At 43.1% G+C, this 19531-nt stretch overlaps 2 protein-coding genes across 4 annotated transcripts; both read left to right on the forward strand.

The window, feature by feature from the left end:
- Positions 1-360: 360 nt before the first annotated feature.
- On the forward strand, positions 361-10397 carry LOC118365481 (coiled-coil domain-containing protein 134-like). Of its 3 annotated transcripts, none has more exons than XM_035747736.2 (7): positions 361-489; positions 7010-7131; positions 7262-7383; positions 7748-7832; positions 8082-8263; positions 8477-8548; positions 8810-10397. In XM_035747736.2, exons 2-7 carry the CDS (start codon positions 7038-7040, stop codon positions 8933-8935), a joined length of 681 nt encoding a protein of 226 aa, XP_035603629.1. In that variant the 5' UTR covers positions 361-489; positions 7010-7037; the 3' UTR covers positions 8936-10397. The 3 variants fall into 3 exon arrangements, with proteins under 3 accessions (XP_035603629.1, XP_035603628.1, XP_035603627.1); XM_035747735.2 differs by lacking the exon at positions 361-489 and adding an exon at positions 594-761; XM_035747734.2 differs by lacking the exon at positions 361-489 and adding an exon at positions 623-917.
- A 143-nt stretch (positions 10398-10540) lies between these two features.
- On the forward strand, positions 10541-19004 carry LOC118365479 (uncharacterized). The gene is made up of 2 exons (XM_035747732.1): positions 10541-10689; positions 16442-19004. The coding sequence occupies exons 1-2, from the start codon at positions 10668-10670 to the stop codon at positions 18397-18399; spliced, it is 1980 nt and encodes a 659-aa protein (XP_035603625.1). The 5' UTR covers positions 10541-10667; the 3' UTR covers positions 18400-19004.
- The last annotated feature ends 527 nt before the right edge of the window (positions 19005-19531 follow it).

A 19531-nucleotide genomic window follows, 5' to 3' on the forward strand; every position in this document is an offset into this window, starting at 1 on the left:
GAGGCCACCGATTTGGATGTTCATGGCTCGATGGGATACAGATGTCAAATTGAAGTCAAACATTTGAGTTTTTTTGCATTTTAGCTAACCATAACTCTTTTCCTAAGATGAACCTAATTCTCCTAACTTATTACATTAATTATCCTAACCTGCAGCTTAAGTTCTCCTGACCTGCTTCTAAAAGTACATTCTGGTCAATTCTGACATAAGCAGTATCCCAGCGGTAGGCAACCCTGTTGCTTGAGTACTGCAGGATTTTGTTCCCAACTAGGCACTCCACCTGACCAACTGAGCTAATTGATCAGTAAAGTGATTTCCGAAATGCAACACAACTGGTCTTCCTGGTTAAAGCAAAAATATGAAGTGGCTGCGGCACTCCAGGACCAGGGTTGCCTACTCTTCTAGCGGATTTACTGCCAACTGCAGTTATGGAACGTTTGCTCACGAGTAGAGTTCATCGGCTGATCCCTCCTGGTGACCTGGATGGAGGTACTGTATGTGACTACTTCTAATGGTGAAAGTCCCCAATGGTGCTGCCCAAGCTGAAACGGGCTTTTGGCTTTAGAGTCCTCTGTCTATGGGTTTACTTGCTTTCGTGATAAGTGGGAGGGGGAGGGATTTACCGCGTACAACGACCTGTGTGCCGCTCTAAAATTTCCGTCTAGAAACGACCTCCTTCCATGTAATCGCTGGCTGTCATTCCTCCAAGCAGAGCCAGCCGGTGCGATCGTGGCAGTGGCGGAGTGGAGCAAGCGACTTCTGTATGTAAATTAACATTTCAAACGTGATATTGTTACCTGAGTATTGTAGCAAATACTCCGCAACTGATGTCTCCATCTTTACGAGGAAACTGATGCTAGCGAGAAAGAATCGTTGGTTTCGCTATCGTTTTATATCGTGCTGTTTCTTACTGCGAGGTGAGTGAACGGCGAGTTAGTGATGATGTCGAAGTCTAGTGTCCACAGCTGACCAGCCCAATGCGAGCAAAATGCATGCATTGGGATACGGATGGGTTTACATTGCCATTCAAATTCTCGATGACCGGTTTATTCACAAATAGTCCCGCCAGGTAATGAAATGCTGCTATTTCATGTGCCTCGATTGTTTTCAAAGATAGCGAACTGGACACCACAAAAACGCGAACGTTTTCTAAAATAATGCAACAGAGATCATTGTGGCTCGAGCCTCTTCCTTGAAAATGGTGTCTGACATACTGATGATGGGAAACATGAAATTAAATTATTTTTCAATCCACTGTATGCAAAACAGTTTCCAAGCGGGGTCAGAAAGGGGTCATTTTGATTGGCAGAATGTCAACCTTTATCTCAACAAGTTTACATTTTGTATGACATTTCCCTCAAAGTATTAATTATTGCCAACAAAATACTTATTCAATACCCAGTGCCTCTCTGAAAGCATAACGTTGCCAATAACAGCTGTCTGATTCACGCAGAGAGCTCCGATATTGTAATGTATCTCACCCTGAACCTCAAACCTCCGACTGATTACATGGTACAACATACTGTATGTACTAGCTTACATTTCATGTATTAATAAAACATCTTACAACAGCCTCTGCAAACAGTTTGATGGCCCATTCAACCAGGGGCATCAGGCACCCATTATTTTATGGGGGCACGAATTATGTGTGGATGGATTCTTTAGCATGGTCTGGAGCCCCCCTCCAGTTTGAAAAATCCTAAATTGTCCAACACCAGAAATGGCTTTTTCTTACACTCTATAGCCATAGGATTATACCTAATTCCATGTAAAATATGTATTTTTTCTGCATAGGTTATGTAAGCATACCCCTTTTCCTGTTCAATTGTAATTTTCATTAAAATGCCACACTGGTATATAGTATCATAACCTTAAATATGCTTCTCGGCACCTTTGCTTGCCCAGCTGGCTGCATATTGCACTACTATTGTTTCCATCTTTTGTCATCTGCCTCCAACTGGACTCTATGCAGCCAGCTATACACTCACAGCCCCCGCGACTGGCTCTACATAAAATATCCTCCATTCAGGGGCGAGGGTGCCAATTTCCTACTTGACTAGCTTTAAAAATATGCACACTGTCTTAATAAAACACAATTTTCGACCACCAGGCTTCTTGAGTAGCTAGTGCTACTTCCTGATGTTGCACACGGCGTTCAGCCAGGGGTAAACAGACTCCTCCAACCTGATTGGCTGAACATCAGAGGTAGCATTAGCGACTCTAGCATGGTGGTGGAGAATTTTATTAAGACGGTACCCATGTTTTTTCCCATAGGCTCGTCGTTAACTTGTTGAGGAAATTGAAGCTCTTACCGCCTGAAATGAGGATGATTTATGTGTGAGTGTATTGAGGGGTTGGTTGTTTAGCAACAAAATTGCGCACGTGTCAGTTATGGGGCCAAACAGACTGGGTTGGCTTAGATGGTTGACAACAGGTAAACTACATTTAGTCTCCAAGTGTGTATTGAAAACATACACTGAACAAAAATATATAAATGCAACATCCAACAATTTCAAATATTTTCCTGAGTTAGTTTGTATAAAGAAATCAGTCAATTGAAATAATGTATTGGGACCTAATCTATGGATTTCACATGACTGGGAATACAGATATGTCTGTTGGTCACAGATGCCTTGTAAAAATAAAAAGTAGGGGGTGGATCAGAACCAGTATCTGGTGACCACAATTTGCCTTATGCCACCATCTCCTTCGCATAGAGTTGATCAGGCTGTTGATTGTGGCCTGTGGAATGTTGTCCACAGGCCACAATCAACCCACTCTTCAATGGCTGTGTGAAGTTGCTGGATATTGTTGGGAACTGGTACACGCTATCGTACACGTCAATCTAGAGCGTCCCAAATATGCTCAATGGGTGACGTCTTGTGAGTTTGCAGGCCATGGAAGAACTGGGACATTTTAAGCTTGTACAAATCCTTGGGGGGGGGGGGCAGTGGATGAATGGCACTACAATGGGCCTCAGGATCTCATCACGGTATCTCTTTGCTCTCAAATTGCCATTGATTAATTGCATTTGTTTTCATTTGCCATAGCTTATGCCTGCCCATAACAAAACCCCACCCCCACCATTGTGCACTCTGTTCACAAAGTTTACATCAAACCACTTGCCCACATGATGCCATTTGCCCGGTAGAGTTGAAACCAGGATTCATCTGAAGAACACACTTCCCCACCGTGCCAGTGACCGTCAAAGGTGAGCATTAGCACACTGAAGTCATTTACGACGCACGAAGTTGAGCTTCCCCGAGACTGTTTCTGACAGTTTGTGTAGAAATTCTTTGTTTGTGCAAGCCCACGGTTTCATCAGTTGTCTCCGACAATCCTGCTGGGGAAGAAGCCGGATGTGAAGGTCTTGGGCTGGCATGGTTACACTTGGTGTGGGGTTGTGAGGCCGGTTGGACAAATTCTCTAAAATTACGTTGGAGGTGGCTTATGGTAGAGAAATGAACATTCAGTTCTCTGGCAACAGCTCTGGTGGACATTCCTGCAGTCAGCATGTCAATTTCATGCTCCCTCAACTTGAGACATCTGTGGCATTGTGACAAAACAACACTTTTTAGTGGCCTTAGTAGGAGTGCACCTGTGTAATGATCATGCTGTTTAATCAGCTTTTCTTTTTTACCCTTTTTTTTTCTCCACAATTTCATGGTATCCAATTGGTAGTAGTTAGTCTTGTCTCATCGATGCAACTCCCGTATGGACTCGGGAGAGTCGACGGTCGAGAGCCGTGCGTCCTCCGAAACACAACCCAACCAAGCCGCACTGCTTCTTGACACAATATCCACTTAATCCGGGAGCCAGCCGTTACCAATGTGTCAGAGGAAACACTGAACACCTTGCAACCGTGTCAGCGTGCACTGTGCCCGACCCACCACAGGAGTCACTAGTGCGCGATGGGACTAGGACGTCCCTGCCAGCCAAACCCTCCCTTAACCTGGACAGCGCTGGGCCAATTGTGCGCCGCCCCATGCGTCTACCGGTCGCAGCCTGCTGCAACAGAGCCTGGACTCAAACCCAGAATCTCTAGTGGCACAGCTAGCACTGCGATGGCCCTTAATCAGCTTCTTGATATGCTACACCTGTCAGGTGGATGTATTATCTTGGCAAAGGAGAAATGCTCACTAACAGGGATGTAAACAAATTTGTGCACAACATTTGAGAAAAATAACCTTGTGTGTATGGAACATTTCTGGGATCTTTTATTTCAGCTCATGAGAAGCAGGACCAAATCTTAACATGTTGCTTTTATATTTTTGTCCAGTGTAAATACATTTGCACGATGAGTGCTTGTTTCTCAAATACATTCTTATATTTGTTGGTTAGCTATCTAGTGAATTTGAGCCATTTAAGCATTTGACATGAAGTCATTTAAAATCACCTCAAAGCAAGACATGATATCAAGAATAACATGAATCTAGCTGAAACGGGTCACTTACCATTCCCCACATGGGAGTTTCTTGTCATTGTTTGTAGCTATCTGGCCATCCAGAATCACAACTTACGGACTTCTGCCCCGTTGAAGCGTGCGTTTTCGTGACGTCAGCTAACCCATCTATAGCCAGCTGCATAGAGCCCAGTTGGATGCAGATCACAAACTACGTAAAAAGGAATAATACGGCCGGTTGCTAAAATATATAAAGGAACGTGAGTCTCATTTAGTAATTGCTTGCTTTTCTAAAGTCTACCAACCTTGCCAGCAGGCATGTCTGATAAGATAGTTAGACAAGCTACTCTTACTTGATCGCCTGCAATGGTTTGGAAGCTAGTTTTCCAGTCGCCCAACCCCATAACTATCTGGGCTAGCTAAAGCCAACTTAATAAAATTGCTATATGGCTATTATTATAGAGAAACAACTATTTTTAGTTTGATTTATTAATCAAGAAGTAGTCAATAGGCTAAAGCTTCATCAAATGCATTTACCAACATACCTCCTGCAAGTCCTGCCCATCACTGGCATATCAAATCAAACCCTGTGTCTCTCTCTCTCTCTCCTGCACTGACGATACTGTCTGCATGCACTAAGGATCCTGAGTGGAGCAGCAGTCTAACGCAGTGCTAGAGGTGTCACTACAGACCCGGGTTCGATCCCGGGCTGTATCACAACCGGCCGTGTTCGGGAGTCCCAAAGGGCGGCACACAATTGGCCCAGCATCATCCGGGTTAGGGGAGGGTTTGGCCGGGGTAGGCCATCATTGTAAATAAGAATTTGTTCTTAACTGACTTGTCCAGTTAAATAAAATACAAATCTAAAGTCCTGCCTAGGATATCTTTGCTCCTTGGTGCACCTTGTAAGGAACCACTTACTAGGGAGAATAGGGGGGTTACTCTTTGCCTTGTCCAGTCAGTGTGCCCCCTCTGTAAAGTACCACTGACAAATTATTATAAAACGTAGGCCTAAAAAGGAAGTTTAGTCATTAATTTAACGTCTGAAAATTTTAAAAACAGGACAAATCTGAGGGGGCACGTGCCCTTGTCTCCCCCTATGGGCATGACGCCTCTGGACACAGCTGATGGGGAGGATTACAGTAAATGGGTGCATTTTGGAGTGTAATTTCTCAAATTCTGTGCTTTGCGTGATGCCTGTGGGATATGATTGATCTGTCTTAGTCGCTTGCCCCCTCTGCTCCACCTTAATATCCCAGCACTTTGTCTACTCCGATGGAAACATCAATGCTGGATACCCATTTGTCCATGTTGTTGACACTAATAAAAATCTGTCCTTCTTGGCTTGTAACGAAACATGGATATGGGGCTTCCTACTACTAAGCCTTTTCCCTGGTTGCCCGTCTTAGAAATATTTGACTTGTTGACTTGCATGCTTAGTACAAAAAGCTGGAAGGCAGCCCGAAGATGTTTTCAGAATGCACAAATTGTTCCTAATCAAACACTGTCTGTATTCTGCTGCTCCAACTGTATCATCAGCACCCAATTTTGCTGACAGAGTAGATGTTGCAAAGTTTCTCAGAGTATGTCGTTGGTGATTCAGGCAAATGCCCTGTCATAGCCTATGTCAAATCACACAGCTTGCATAACCCAATCTTTGAATCTTAAGGCAGTATTTTAATAGTCTAACCATAGGAGGTTAAGTGTCAGAGTAGGGGAATGCAACTGAAGAGTTCAGAATAGAGAACATCTTTTCAGCTGTTTCTCAAAATGTAGTATCAGGTGTCAGTCCTCATTTCTCTTTCACTCACAACCCTGACTCTTTCCCTCACTATCAGATCCCTGTCTTTAGGCCTAACCTTGTTGCGATTTGAAAAAGATAAATGAAATATTCAGCAGAAAAGCAGTTGGCTCCCCAGGGTCTCTCTCATTCCACAGTACTCCTTCCTCATCTTTCTTCTGCCTCTCACAATCCTCCCCCCTCCCTCCCTTCCCCTTCTCGCTCTCTCTGATAATATTATCGATGGAGACATTGCTGAATTATACATTTGGTGTTCTATCGATGCTGTCTTCTCCCTCGACACTTTTTTGTTTTCTGCTGATGTTTTAAAAACCATCAAATATGCATCAGTCCAAGACTCATTTGTATCCTGTTCAAATGAATTAACATGCTCCGAGGGAGAGGAGGCTGGACCTGCGGGAATGTTGAGGCAGCCCACAGCTTAGAGGATGGAGAGTGTATGAGAGGAAGAAAGAGGATGCAAGATGGGGGCTGGCAAGACGTCTTGAGTTATTTTGGGGTTTAGATAAGTGACATGTCAAGTGGCTTGTAGAAGTTATAACCTCATTAGAAAATGTGTAATTTATAGTACAGGACCAAACTGGATTTAAAAGGTAAAAATATGATCATAAATATACTTTATTTTTAATTTTTATATATATTTTAGGTAACCCTCAAAACATAGCAAAATACATGAATATGCTCTCATGTCAACCAGACAGACCTACTGTAAATGTTGGTTTTACAAGTTCAGTAAAAACATTGTAATAAATATTGCAGAATACAGTTTAACTGCATTTTCTCTTGTCTTCTGTTCTGTGTGTTAGAGTGCCTCACCATCGCCACCTCTTGACCATGCTGAGTGTGTGTACAGTCGTCCTGGTGGTTGCTGCTGCAGCCCTCTCTGCAGACTCCGACACACACAGACATGACTCCAACCTGGAGATCTGTATCCTACTGTGTGTCTGTTTCCTTCTTCAGAATATTAAGAGGTGTCCTCTTGGATGACCCTTGATTAGTGTTTATGTTTTGAAATGTCTGTCAGCATTTCTTCCTGAACACCCCCTCCCCCCTCTCAGACAAGCGTCTGTTTGAGACCAAGAGGAAAGACCAGCTAAATGCTCTGAAGAACCTGGTGGAGCTCAATGACATCAACCAGCAGTATAAGATCATAGACATCATGCTGAAGGGCTTGTTTAAGGTACAATGGCTCCACTCCTGTTTAACTTCCCTTCATGCTGACTATTAGCTAGAAACAGGATGTTGTGGCCTTAGCGGGAAGTAATTGCGGTGTTAGTTTCTTAGCATGTTCAGATTATTATGATCTCATGAGTAGGCAAATAAGGCCACTTGCTAAGTAGTATCTAAGTAGCCGGTCACTAATAAGACTAGAGTAACCCGGATTTAGCTTCCAAGTCTTCCTATTGTGCTTGAGGCATCACTGTATATACTGTTTGATTCTCAGAGGACATATCTGCTATGTTGTATCTGCTCTCTGCCCAAGGACAACTATGGTAGTGAACCCACAATGGGCAATCTACATTGTGTGTGTGTGTTCTGTGAAGGTGTTGGAGGACTCGAAGGCTGTCCTTACTGCAGCCAACATGCAGGCTGATGATCCCTTCCCCATGGATGACAAAATCAAAGAAGGTCAGATCATGGACCATTTTATACCGTTACTACACTTTGCTCTCTCTCCTCCCTCTTTCTCCCTCGATGCTAATCTGATTTGTCTGTCACCATCTTGCTTTTTTCTCCTCTGCCTCCTCTCTCCCTCCCCTTTTCCCTCTCTCCGCCTCTTACGCTCTTTTACTATGTCAGTCTGCAGTGATTTACTTTTAAAGTTGATTTCCTAAGTATGAATTGTAGACTACTCTCTTTCTCTATCTCGCTCCATAGCCTACTCCCATGTGGTGGAGAACACGGCGTTCTTTGGGGACGTGGCGTTGCGTTTCCCACGTATTGTCCACCACTACTACGACCGTAATCCTGACTGGGGCGTCCTTCTGCGATGGGGGCTCCGCTTCTGCAACCTCACTGGGGTGTTCACCGGGGGGGCACACCAGCATGTTCTCTCACTGGTGAGACGGGGATAGAGCTGGGAGGATATTCTGGGGCATAGAGGAAATGTTTATGCTTTATTGAAAGCCAACAGGTGTAATGTGTTATAACCTTATTACTACATTTTATAAGCATATTGTAAGCATACCATTAAATAACTAATATTTTATATGTGCCTTTTTTTCCCCCTATGGATTCAAAATGGCGGATAACTCTCACTCCTTGTCTCTCAGATGTCGCAGGAGTTGGGAATAATAGAGAAATCCCCAGACTTCACCAACCCATACCGCACTGAGAGAGACGACGTGAGTAACACAGTGGCTCTCAGCCTCTGTAACCACATGGTATCACAGTGAAGCCTACCAGACAGACATGAAAAGCGCGTTCTTCTAAGGCTTGTTTAACAAACACGTTTGAGACGAGCGTAACATCAGTAAAACTCACACTGACTGCACCTTTTTGCTTTCCCATCCTCTGCTGTTTGCTTCTCCACACTCCATACACCTATTATTAAAAAATGCCTCTCTCAAACACACGTTCACGCGCTCTGCTTTTCTCTGGCACAGGTGCTTCACACTGCAGAGGCTTTTCAGAAGATCCTGAGGGAGGAGGAGAAGAGGAGGAGGAAAGAGGACAAGAGGAAAGAGATTAGGAAGGGGCCCCGCATCTCCCGCTCCCGTACTGAGCTATAGTACTTTACCTCAACTCTTGGAGAGAAATGATGAGGAGAAGGAAAATGTAGGGGGATGTCCTGAGTCCTAGATTCAGTGATGAAGAGGGAGGAGAGGAAGTGGGGGTTGAGTGTTGGAACCGGTGAGTTCTGTCAAAGGGATACAGTGGCAGCAGAAAATTTGAGAGGGAGCTAGAAGTGTTTATGTGGCACAGGAACAAACTGGAGAGAAGGAAAGGAGGTTGAGCTCTATCTGTGGAATCAGACTTACTGTATACAGAACTGTGCCAACCTGCAGTTACTATGAAACAAAGAACATACAGCTAGCACTATGTTGAAGATTTAATAAGGAAAGCTCATTTTCATAACTAGATTACATAACTGTACTTTGGAAGAAACAGCAAATACCCAATATGTTGTCTTTTTTTGTGAATAGATTGAATACAATTTACTACCATACAATTGTTTTGATGATGGCATTTGTACGTATGAGTTTACATTCCCATTCAACAAGCTTCAAAATATAAAGCTTGAGTATGTTGAATTGTGTTTAAGTTTTCCTGTCTCCTTCTCCAGAGTTAGCAGATTTATATGAGATTTTAATGAGTTTGTTGTTGAATGGTCCTACTGTAGGTGTATCGTCTTAATTTGCGGTACAAGTGTTGATCTTGAGCGCAGAACCATTTTTCATGATGTCTGCCACTTGCTTTCCTTGAGCCGAATGCTTTCTTAGCTCTGTGTGACTGTCCGCATGAGTGTTAAATGGGGTTTGGTCACTTATGATTTAAATGAAACTATTTGACATATTATTTTGTCAACAACTAGGGAGGGATAATGTCTTTTGGCAACCACTCATCAGCTTATAAACTTCTATATCATGTCATATTTGTTTCTGTCCATCTGATGGCCATAATGAAATGTCAGAACAGCAGTCTAGAACAATGCCTTTAAAAAACATCTATATTTTGGCATATCTAGGGAAGATCTTATTCCATATTCGTCCTGTCTCCTCAAAATCCAATCAACCAGAAATCCCTCCTCTCTGACCACCTCCTTTGGGTTTTGAGGAGGAGAGCAGATGCGAGGAGTTTGCAATTGAGATATTCCCCTAGTGTTTTGTTGCCTCTTGACATTTTGAGGGAAATTGGCTCATTTTAATGCAAGTAAGTTATATTCAATATACAGAGGTGATGACTGATTGATTATGATTTGCTAGAGTTTTGTAAATGGACTGTTATTTATGTATGTTCAGAGCGGTGCAGGCTGGTGGGAGGAGCTAAAGGAGGATGGGTTAATTTTAATGGATGGAATGGAGTTCACAGGTTTGTTTTATTCCATTCCAGCCATTACAATGAGTATGTCCTCCTATAGCTCATCCCACCAGCCTCTGGTTCAGATTAAGCGTCTCATTACTGAGAATTTACTATCGTGAGTAGATTTATCATACATTTGTTAAGTTTAATAAAAAAATAAATTACTATGAATCATACTTGTTAATTTGAAATAATTACAAATAAATCAATCGCTGAAGATTTTAATAAAAATCAGTGTAATGAAATCAGAATGTGGAACATCTACCACCAGATGGCGCCAAAGGTATGCAATCGACAGTCATGAAGTCATTGTCCCCCCCCCCCCACTGTTTTTGGTTAAACTCGTTGGACTGTTGCCGAACAGAGTCATATCTCCGCCATAAACACTTCACCAACGCAACAAGCCCGAATGGAGACTTGAAGCTTAATCAGACAGAGATCATGTCTAATTTCGTGGAATTGGGTAGGTCAAGGTTTTTAAACTTTTTTTTTTCCTCCAGATTTGACAGTTTGGAACATAGCATTTAGCTAAGTTAAAACTCATGCAAATCTAGCTAGCTAACATTAGCTAGCAGCAAACCGTCAACAACAGAGATAGCTAGCTAGCTGTCGTTAGCTAGCTATAGAATTATTTATACTTCATTCAAAGAATAGGAAATAGTTAACCAACGTGCTATTTGACGATTGATCTTTTGGCAATGTTTAGTTAATGATTATGCTGTCTCTAGTCAACGTTAATAAACAGTGCTGTTTTTCACAAGGGAATACAAAGCTGAACAATCTGCGGCGTAAATTAGTTGAACATTCCTGACTGTTCTTCACCAGCCTGTCAAATAATGGTGTGAGGTCAGGCCTACACCAAATTATGTAATGCACAGTGGATAGATTAGGCTAATTGCTTAAAACTGTATAAATAGTTGGCCTAGTCTCATTACGAGTGTAGCTTGCAGACTGTTTAGCTGAAAACTGCACATATGAACCTAGCCTAAGTAATGTCAGAATCAGCTGTTTGTCAACCAATTATTTATATATACAATAGATTACTGACGAGCTGCTGTTTTGAAGCCATCTTGGCACTTCACCAGCTACAGAAATACGTGTATTGTCTACATTCGTTTTTTTCCACGTTTATTCCATAAGACACATTAATGCATACATAGAAATTATATTATGTAAGCTAAATATAAAATAAAAAAAATAAATATATTAACGTTTTCCCTAAAGTCCAGGCAGCAGAGAATGGACCCTGTCATATATTTATTTAGTTGGTGCTGTATATTTAAGCAATAAGGCCCGAGGGAATGTGGTGTATGGCCAAAATACCACGGCTGTGGGCTGTTAAGGACATGCAACGTGGAGTGCCTGGATACAGCCATTTGGCCATGTACCACAAACCCCAGAGGTTCCTTACTGGTTACAACATAATTAGATCAGTGAACAAGTAATTTTGTTTCATACCGTGGTGTAAGGTCTGATATACCACGGCTTTCAGCCAATCAACATTCAGGGCTCAAACGACCCTGACTATTATAACCTGGGGGTTCAAGCCCTGAATGCTGATTGGCTAAAAGCTGTGTTATATCAGACCGTATATCACCGGTATGACAACATGTATTTTTCCTCTTCTAATTACGTTGGTAACCAGTTTATAATAGCAATAAGGCACCTCGGGGGGTTTGTGGTATTCATTAGTTTGTTTTGGACAGATGCCCGACTGAGCATTCAACTCAATGCATCGTCAATGAGCGCTGATGAAGATTTCATCAAAAGTGCATTACAGTGGCTTGGAAATATAATGACATTCAAAAGGAGACAAATAATTAGAAGGAAAACCTTTCGTCATCATTTTGATGTCACCAGACTTCAGATGCAGTATAACTTTTGCTTGCTAAAATTGGGGGAACGCACCGGATTTGAGCTTTTTTGACGAACTTTCCTAATGACATTACCATCTGTCTAAAGTCAATTTGACGACATGATAATGCTGGCAAAATGGTTTCCTACTAAATATTTTACAACTTTTAGCAATTTCATTGTATTTCGAGGCAGTAGAGTGTAGTTTAGATTAAACAGTAGTTAGTCTGTCCAGAATGACTGGGCTTATCACCACTTTGCCTCGCAGTCTACTGTACATGGTAAGCTGGTGCGCACCAGGTTGTACCTCACATTTTAGTCATGGAAGACGGTTGAGGATTTTTCTGCAATATTCACAACATATTGACATAATTATAATCTTTATTGAATAAAAAATAATTTTGGCAATTACATGTGGAAAAGTGAACATTATCAAGGCAGCAGCAGATTAAACAGAAGGTGAATTCTCTCCTCCCTCTCTCCCTGGTTTCAGCTTGCAGATATCACTGTCTAGCTGGCTAGCTTTAGAATATTTTATTAGCCGTACCAGTGACAAACTTTGCTATCTTATCGACATATGGCAGTACACAAAATCTTATTTTGCCAGCTAGAAAGAAACAGACACACATTAATTCAAGAATGGAGGAGGATAGCTAGCTATAGCAAGTTAATGTTAGCTGATGCCTCTTTAACAAGAAGTAACTGAGACAACATTGGAGTGTGGTATACCGCAGGGCTGCAGGTTAGGGCCATTATTGTTTTCTGTTTTTACTAATGACCTTCCACTGACCTTGAACAAAGCATGTGTGTCTGTATGCTGACTACTCCATAGTATACACGTCGGCTGCAACAGTAAAATAAATAAATGACACCCTCAACATAGAGCATTTTTGGGACAAATCACTCGCTCAACACTAAACCTATTTAGATATATTATTGAATAATGTGTCAATTGAGCAAGTTCAGGAGACTAAACTGCTGGTTGTAACCCTAGATATAAAGATATCATGGTCAAAACATATAGACCACAGAAAGTTGGTGGCACCTTAATTGAGGAGGATGGGTTCGTGGTAATGGCTGGAGCGGAATCAGTGGAATGTTATCAAACACATGATTTGATGCCATTCCTTTCGCCACCGTTCCAAGCATTATTATGAGCCGTCCTCCCCTCAGCAGCCTCCACTGATATGGTTGCTAAAATGGGAAGAGGTATGTCCATGATAGGGCGTTGCTCTGCCTTCTTGACATTTCAGTCCACCAGACAAATCCTACAGGCCCTAGTTTTGTCGCACCTGGACAACTGCCAAGCTGTGTGGTCATGTACAGCAAAGAGGGACATAGGTAAATTGTAGTTGGTCCAGAACAAGCAGCACATAGATGTACACAGAGGGTAAGTGTCAGTAACATGCATGTCAGTCTCTACTGGCTCAAAGTTGAGGAGAGATTGACTGCATCACTATTGGTCTTTGTGCGAGGTGTTGAAGGTACCGAACTGTCTGTTCATGCAGTTGGCACAAAGTTCAGACACTCATCGGTACCACACAAGACATGCAACCAGAAGTCTCTTCACATTCCCTAGGTCCAGAACAGAGGCTGGGAAACGCACAGTATTAAATAGAGCCATGACTACATGGCTAGAAATAAAATCAGATAAAATAACACCTTACTGCACACAGGGGACTGTGAAGAGACAGTCATTTGATATACAGTACCTTTGGAAAGTATTCAGACCCCTTGACTTTTCCACATTTTGTTACGTTACATCCTTATTTAAAAAATGTATATATTAAATTGATGAGGGAAAAAAACAATCTACACACAATACCCCATAATGACAAAGCAAAAACTTTAAGCTCATTTATAATAAATGTTTTTAAAAAACCATATAATTTATGTATTCAGACCCTTTACTCAGTACTTTGTTGAAGCACCTTTAGCAGCGATTACAGCCTCAAGCCTTCTTGGGTATGATGCTACTAGCTTGGTACACCTGTATTTGGGGAGTTTCTCCCATTTCTTCTCTGCAGATACTCTCAAGCTCTGTCCGGGGAGCGTTGCTTCATAGCTATTTTCATGTCTTTCCAGAGATCTTTGATCGGGTTCAAGTGAAGGCTCTGGCTGGGCCACTCAAGGACATTGAAATTTTTCCAGAAGCCACTCCTGTATTGTCTTGGCTGTGTGCATGCAGGGGCATTGGCATTCAGGCCAAATAGTTAAATCTTGGTTTCATAAGACCAGAGAATCTTGTTTGTCATGGTCTGATATTTATTTTGGCCAACTCCAAGAGAGCTGTCATGTGCCTTTTTCTGAGGAGTGGCGTCCATCTGGCCACTCTGCCATAAAGGCCTGATTGGTGGAGGGCTGCAGAGATGGTTGTCCTTCTGGAACTTTCTCCCATCTCCACAGAGGAACTCTGGAGCTCTGTCAGAGTGCCCATCGGGTTCTATGGTCACCTTGTCAGGGACCAAGGCCCTTCTCCCCCGATAGCTCGGTTTGGCTGGCCGGCTAACTCTAGGAAGAGTCTTGGTGGTTCCAAACTTCTTCCATTTAAGAATGATGGAGGCCACTGTGTTCTTGTGGTCCTTCAATACTGCAGACATTTTTTGGAACCCTTTTCCAGATTTGTACCTCGACACAGTCCTGTCTCGCAGCTCTACGGACAATTCCTTCGACCTCATGGCTTGATTTTTGCTTTGACATGCACTGTCAACTGTAGGACCTTATATAGACAGAAGTGTGCCTTTCCAAATCATGTCCAATCAATTTAATTTACCACAGGTGGACTCCAATCAAGTTGTAGAAACATATCAAGGACGATCAATGGAAACAGGATGCACATGAGTTTAATTTCGAGTCTCCTAGCAAAGGGTCTGAGTACTTATCTAAATAAGGTATTTCTGATGTCTAAAAATCTGTTTTCGCTTTGTCATTATGGGATATTGTGTGTAGATTGATTCAATTATTTCACTCAATTTTAGAATAAACCATAATGTAATGTTACAAAATGTGGAAAAGTGAAGGAGTCTGAATACTTTCCGAATGCACTGAATGTCGGCTATGTGTGACGTTTTAAATGAATGTAGTTCAGTCTTTGACTAATAATGTTCTATATTATGTCATGTTTCCATTGGACCCCAGGAAGAGTAGTTGCTGCTTTTGCAGCGGCTAATGGGGATCCTAATAAATACCAAATCCTAAGATATAAAACTAAACTATTCCAATTAGTAAAATTCACAATACACCCCTCCAAAGAAATGCTGGCTCCTTTTTCAGTTTAGCCCGCCGTCCACACACAGACAGTTTCAGTCCCAGCCACAGAGCTCTATACAGAAACAAACAAATATTTTCCCATAGAACAAGCCTATCTATAGTATGACAGCAGTTACCAACAGCTGGCAACAGCTGGCAGACATGTTAATTTGGTTACTTTAGCATTAATCCTTTGACTGAAGCCCTCCTTTCATTGTTGATAGCCATGGAATGTGCCCCGCAGATTGACGAGTAGATGTCAGATTTGCTCCTCTCATTCTCACAAATGTATCCCACTTTTTACGAAGTGTTTAATTTGCATCGCAATAGAGGCATACTCACATTTGCATAGTAAGTGTTGCATAGTAAGTGTTACACCCTGCTACCACACAAAGCTTAGCCATCTTGATGAATAAATATGCAATTGCTAGCTAGCTCCATACCACTAACACACAAGTCGTTTTTTATTATTTTTACCCACAAGTATATGAAGGCTGAGCATGCATCTTGATTTCCTCACTGTGGCGCTGACCGCGGGGAGTTGTGGGATTGTTTCTGAAGTTAGCTGATTTTGAGAGAACCTCTTTTACCCAACTTTTAGAACAATATTACAGTATTATAAAAATTGATCTAAGAGTTTGTAATTTGGCAAGGTTTTCTTGGGGGCCTCTAAGTTATTGAGACTCTTTCTCAATGACAGAAACACATATAATAGTAACTTAGAGAAATAGCTGCTACATGCCTTTAATGTTTACTTTATATATATATTTTTAATCATACTTTCTCCACTAGAACAACAAAAAATACTTAAATACATGTAATTTTGTCCTAGAAACATTTAATGTAAATACTGTAGAAGTCCATTCATTCCTATGAAGGATTGCTTCTTCTGGGGAGTGCCAATATGGCTGACCGGTGGCTTCAAAGCTTCTCATTGGCCAATACATATCTATATCCCTCGATTGATAATGATATGTATCTATCATTGATGTCAACATGTTGTTTTTATATGATACATGTATTTTATATTTCTTTGCTAAATCTGCACCTAATAATACTGTATAGCTGTTTAGTGTCATTAGAAATTAAACTGTATTTCCATGTCCATCCAGGAAGGGGAAGAGGGGAGGGAAAAGACCCAGATGACTTTTCGGAGAGCGAAGAGGATGTCTCCTTAGCCACAGAGCTCCGTCTTGTCCTGATCGGAAAGACAGGATCAGGGAAGAGTGCCTCTGGGAACACCATCCTGGGCCGCAGGCACTTCCTGTCAGAGCTCAGTGCCAGCTCAGTCACCCAAGTCTGTGAACAAGGCAGCGCAGACCTGACTGAGGAGGAGGAGGAAGGACAAGGAGTCGGGAGGAAGAGGACGAGAGTGGTGGTGGTAGACATGCCAGGTTTTGGAGACACACGCTTCGATGCTGAGCAGACTCATTCTGAAATAGCCAAGTGTGTGGCACTGTCTGCCCCAGGCCCCCATGCATTCCTCCTGGTGATCCCACTGGGTCGCTACACTGAGGATGAGGACCGAGCCGTGAGGGACATGGTCCATATATTTGGGGAGGGTGCGATCCATGACCACACACTAGTCCTGTTCACTCGTGGTGATGATCTAGAAGGGAGGGGGATGGAGGGGTACCTCGGAGCCAGCGCCCCGGTGGAGCTGAAGGCCTTGATGGAGAGGTGTGGGGGCAGGTACCACGTCCTCAACAACAGAGACCCAAGTGACCTGCACCAGGTTGTAGGGCTGCTGGAGAAGGTGGAGAGGATTGTGGAAGAGAACAATGGAGGCTTTTACACCAACACCATGTTCAGAGAGGCTGAGGCTGCCATCAGGGAGGAGCAGGAGAGGATGGTGAGAGAGAGAGGGGAGGGAGACGGCAGTGATATGATGGACAGGGAGAACAAGATAGCTAAAAGGCGGAAGTGTGATCTAGAATGGAGTGGGAGTGGGTGGGATGAGAGTAGGGGGGCAGCTGTGGGAGTTTCAGGATTAAGGAAGAGAGACCTGGAGAGAGCAGGAGTAAATGAGGAGGGAAGGAAGGTGGAGAGGTGGACAGAAGAGAGGAAAGGAAGTGCTGTTAGCCTCCCGAGGGACAGAGGGGACAGGTGGAGGCAGTTGTTCAGGACCAGGCGGCGGGGCAGCGACAGGACCTTGAGCAGGAGGCAGTCTTTCCTCTCTGCCCTGGGGCAGTTCAGGAGGGAGGCCGCCCTTTCTGAGAAGGTCCTAGAGAGAGTGAAGATCCTGGTGGCTGCTGGAGCCACTGGCATGGTCGTGGGGGCAGTGTTCGGGGCGGCTGCCCCTCTAGCTGCAGCGGTGGGAGCTGCAGCCATGGGGAACACTGTGGGCTTTGCTGCTGGGCAACTGGCTGGGATGTCTGTGGCAGGCGGCACAGGGATGGGTAAAGCTGTGGGCGCCATAGTGGCAGCAGCCGCAGGGAAAACAGCCATGGCTCTCGGGGCAGCGACCGGAGGAGTGCTGGGGGGATCTGTGGGTGCCCTAGCTGGGGCAGAAGCTGCCAGTCCTAGGGCAGCTGCCTTGGATGCTCTAGGGCAGGTGAGCCTGATTGGGACTGCAGCAGTAGGAGTTGCAGCAGGGGTGGGGGGTGCCATGGGGGCAGGAGCGGCCCTGGGGGCTGCTCTGGAAGGTGCAGCTGTCAGCACAACTGCCCTGACAGGGGTGGGCACCACAGCAGGGGCAGTAGGTGTGGCTAATGTTACTACAGTAGCAGCTGGGCAGCAAGCAGTGGCCACTGGGGGCAGTGTTGCAGCTGGAGCAGTTCAGTGTGCTGCCGCCGCTGTGGCAGATGGGGTGGCTGTGAGTGGGCCAATGGTTCAGGCCGGTGGGGTGTGTAGATCTGCAGGGCAGGTTGTTTCTGGTGCCTGGGGCTCCATGGGAGCGACAGCGTGCATTATGACAGCGGTGGCAGAAATCGGCAAGGCTGCAGCGGGAATTGCCCTGGCAGGAGGGCTGGTGGTGAAGGTAGTGAAGGAGAGGGTCAGGAACAGCAACAGCTCAGCAGACACCAACTACACAGAGAAGAAGTCCTATGAGATCTACTGGAACAAATAAAGGACAGTTAGGCCTGCCATACCACCAGACCACAGAAGAAAAAGACACTCTCGGGACCTTTCAAAATGTGGATTCAGGTTCAATCATTAAGCAACTTATCTCAATTATCAATAAAAGCACGTTGCAAATCTTTGTTCCTTTCACTGGCAGTGGATGGTGTGATTTCCTCTATTCCCTGTTAATAAACTATAACTCTTCTGCAGTGAAGTGTCTTCCCACAATATTACTGAACTGTCGTTTTAGCTTTGTTCAAGCACTTATCGTGGTTATTTGAGCTTTTTGGTATGCACTTACACCATTTGTGTGATTACTTGTGATCCCATAGTTATTTTTAATTCATTATAGGATATGGTTTTCTACTGTATTCAGTCAAATTAGTAGTTTACTGTTTTAATGAAAGACATGCAGATTTTCATAAATCCACAGATATAATCTACGACATTTTAGTCGGGTCCAGTATTACAAAACATTATTTTTTTAGCTCTTATTCACAACTGAAATGATGTACTGTATAACACACATTTCACATTGTGTTCAGTTGCAGTGTTGTGGCTGTTTGGAGGGGAAAGAATTGAAATGCGTAATAAAATGAAATCTGATAAAAATGTCCTTGTCATTTTCTCTTTTATACAGATCAAAATTAATATTGAGTGCACAGAATAAATGTTAATTAATGCAAGGATGTGGATTTTAAGAAATAGTATGTCACCCTCAGCTGAGTTGACAAATCAGGGAATTAGACTTTAGGCACACACAGAAGTGACTTTAGTAACAGTATTGAATCAAATCAAATGTTATTTGTCACATGTGCCAAATACAACAGGTAGACCTTACAGTGAAATGCAAGCCCTTAACCAATAAAGCAGTTATACGAAAAATAGCTAAAAAATAAAATAAAAGTAACAAATAATTAAACAGCAGCAGTAAAATAACAATAGTGAGGTTATATACAGAGGGTAGCGGTACAGAGTAAACGTGCGGGGGCACCGGTTACTATTTAATTTATCTTGATATCACACTCCAGTCGCTTACATACCAACAGTCATGCAACAAGTAACTTTTTAAAATGAAATAAAGCAGTATTTCTTGACTTTGTTAAAAATCTGTATAAAATGTTACTTGTGTTTACAAA

Source organism: Oncorhynchus keta, chromosome 32 (assembly GCF_023373465.1).
Source record: "Oncorhynchus keta strain PuntledgeMale-10-30-2019 chromosome 32, Oket_V2, whole genome shotgun sequence".
Lineage (NCBI taxonomy): Eukaryota > Metazoa > Chordata > Actinopteri > Salmoniformes > Salmonidae > Oncorhynchus > Oncorhynchus keta.

What these genes read in the sequence shown, in the direction of transcription:
- LOC118365481 (XM_035747736.2), top strand. Translation starts at nt 7,038, where the DNA reads ATGCTGAGTGTGTGTACAGTCGTCCTGGTGGTTGCTGCTGCAGCCCTC. An exon ending in TGACTCCAACCTGGAGATCT is followed by an intron (nt 7,132 to 7,261) that starts GTATCCTACTGT and finishes CCCCCCTCTCAG; the next exon opens with ACAAGCGTCTGTTTGAGACC. An exon ending in ACCAGCATGTTCTCTCACTG is followed by an intron (nt 8,264 to 8,476) that starts GTGAGACGGGGA and finishes CTTGTCTCTCAG; the next exon opens with ATGTCGCAGGAGTTGGGAAT.
- LOC118365479 (XM_035747732.1), top strand. Translation starts at nt 10,668, where the DNA reads ATGTCTAATTTCGTGGAATTGG. An exon ending in GTCTAATTTCGTGGAATTGG is followed by an intron (nt 10,690 to 16,441) that starts GTAGGTCAAGGT and finishes ATGTCCATCCAG; the next exon opens with GAAGGGGAAGAGGGGAGGGA.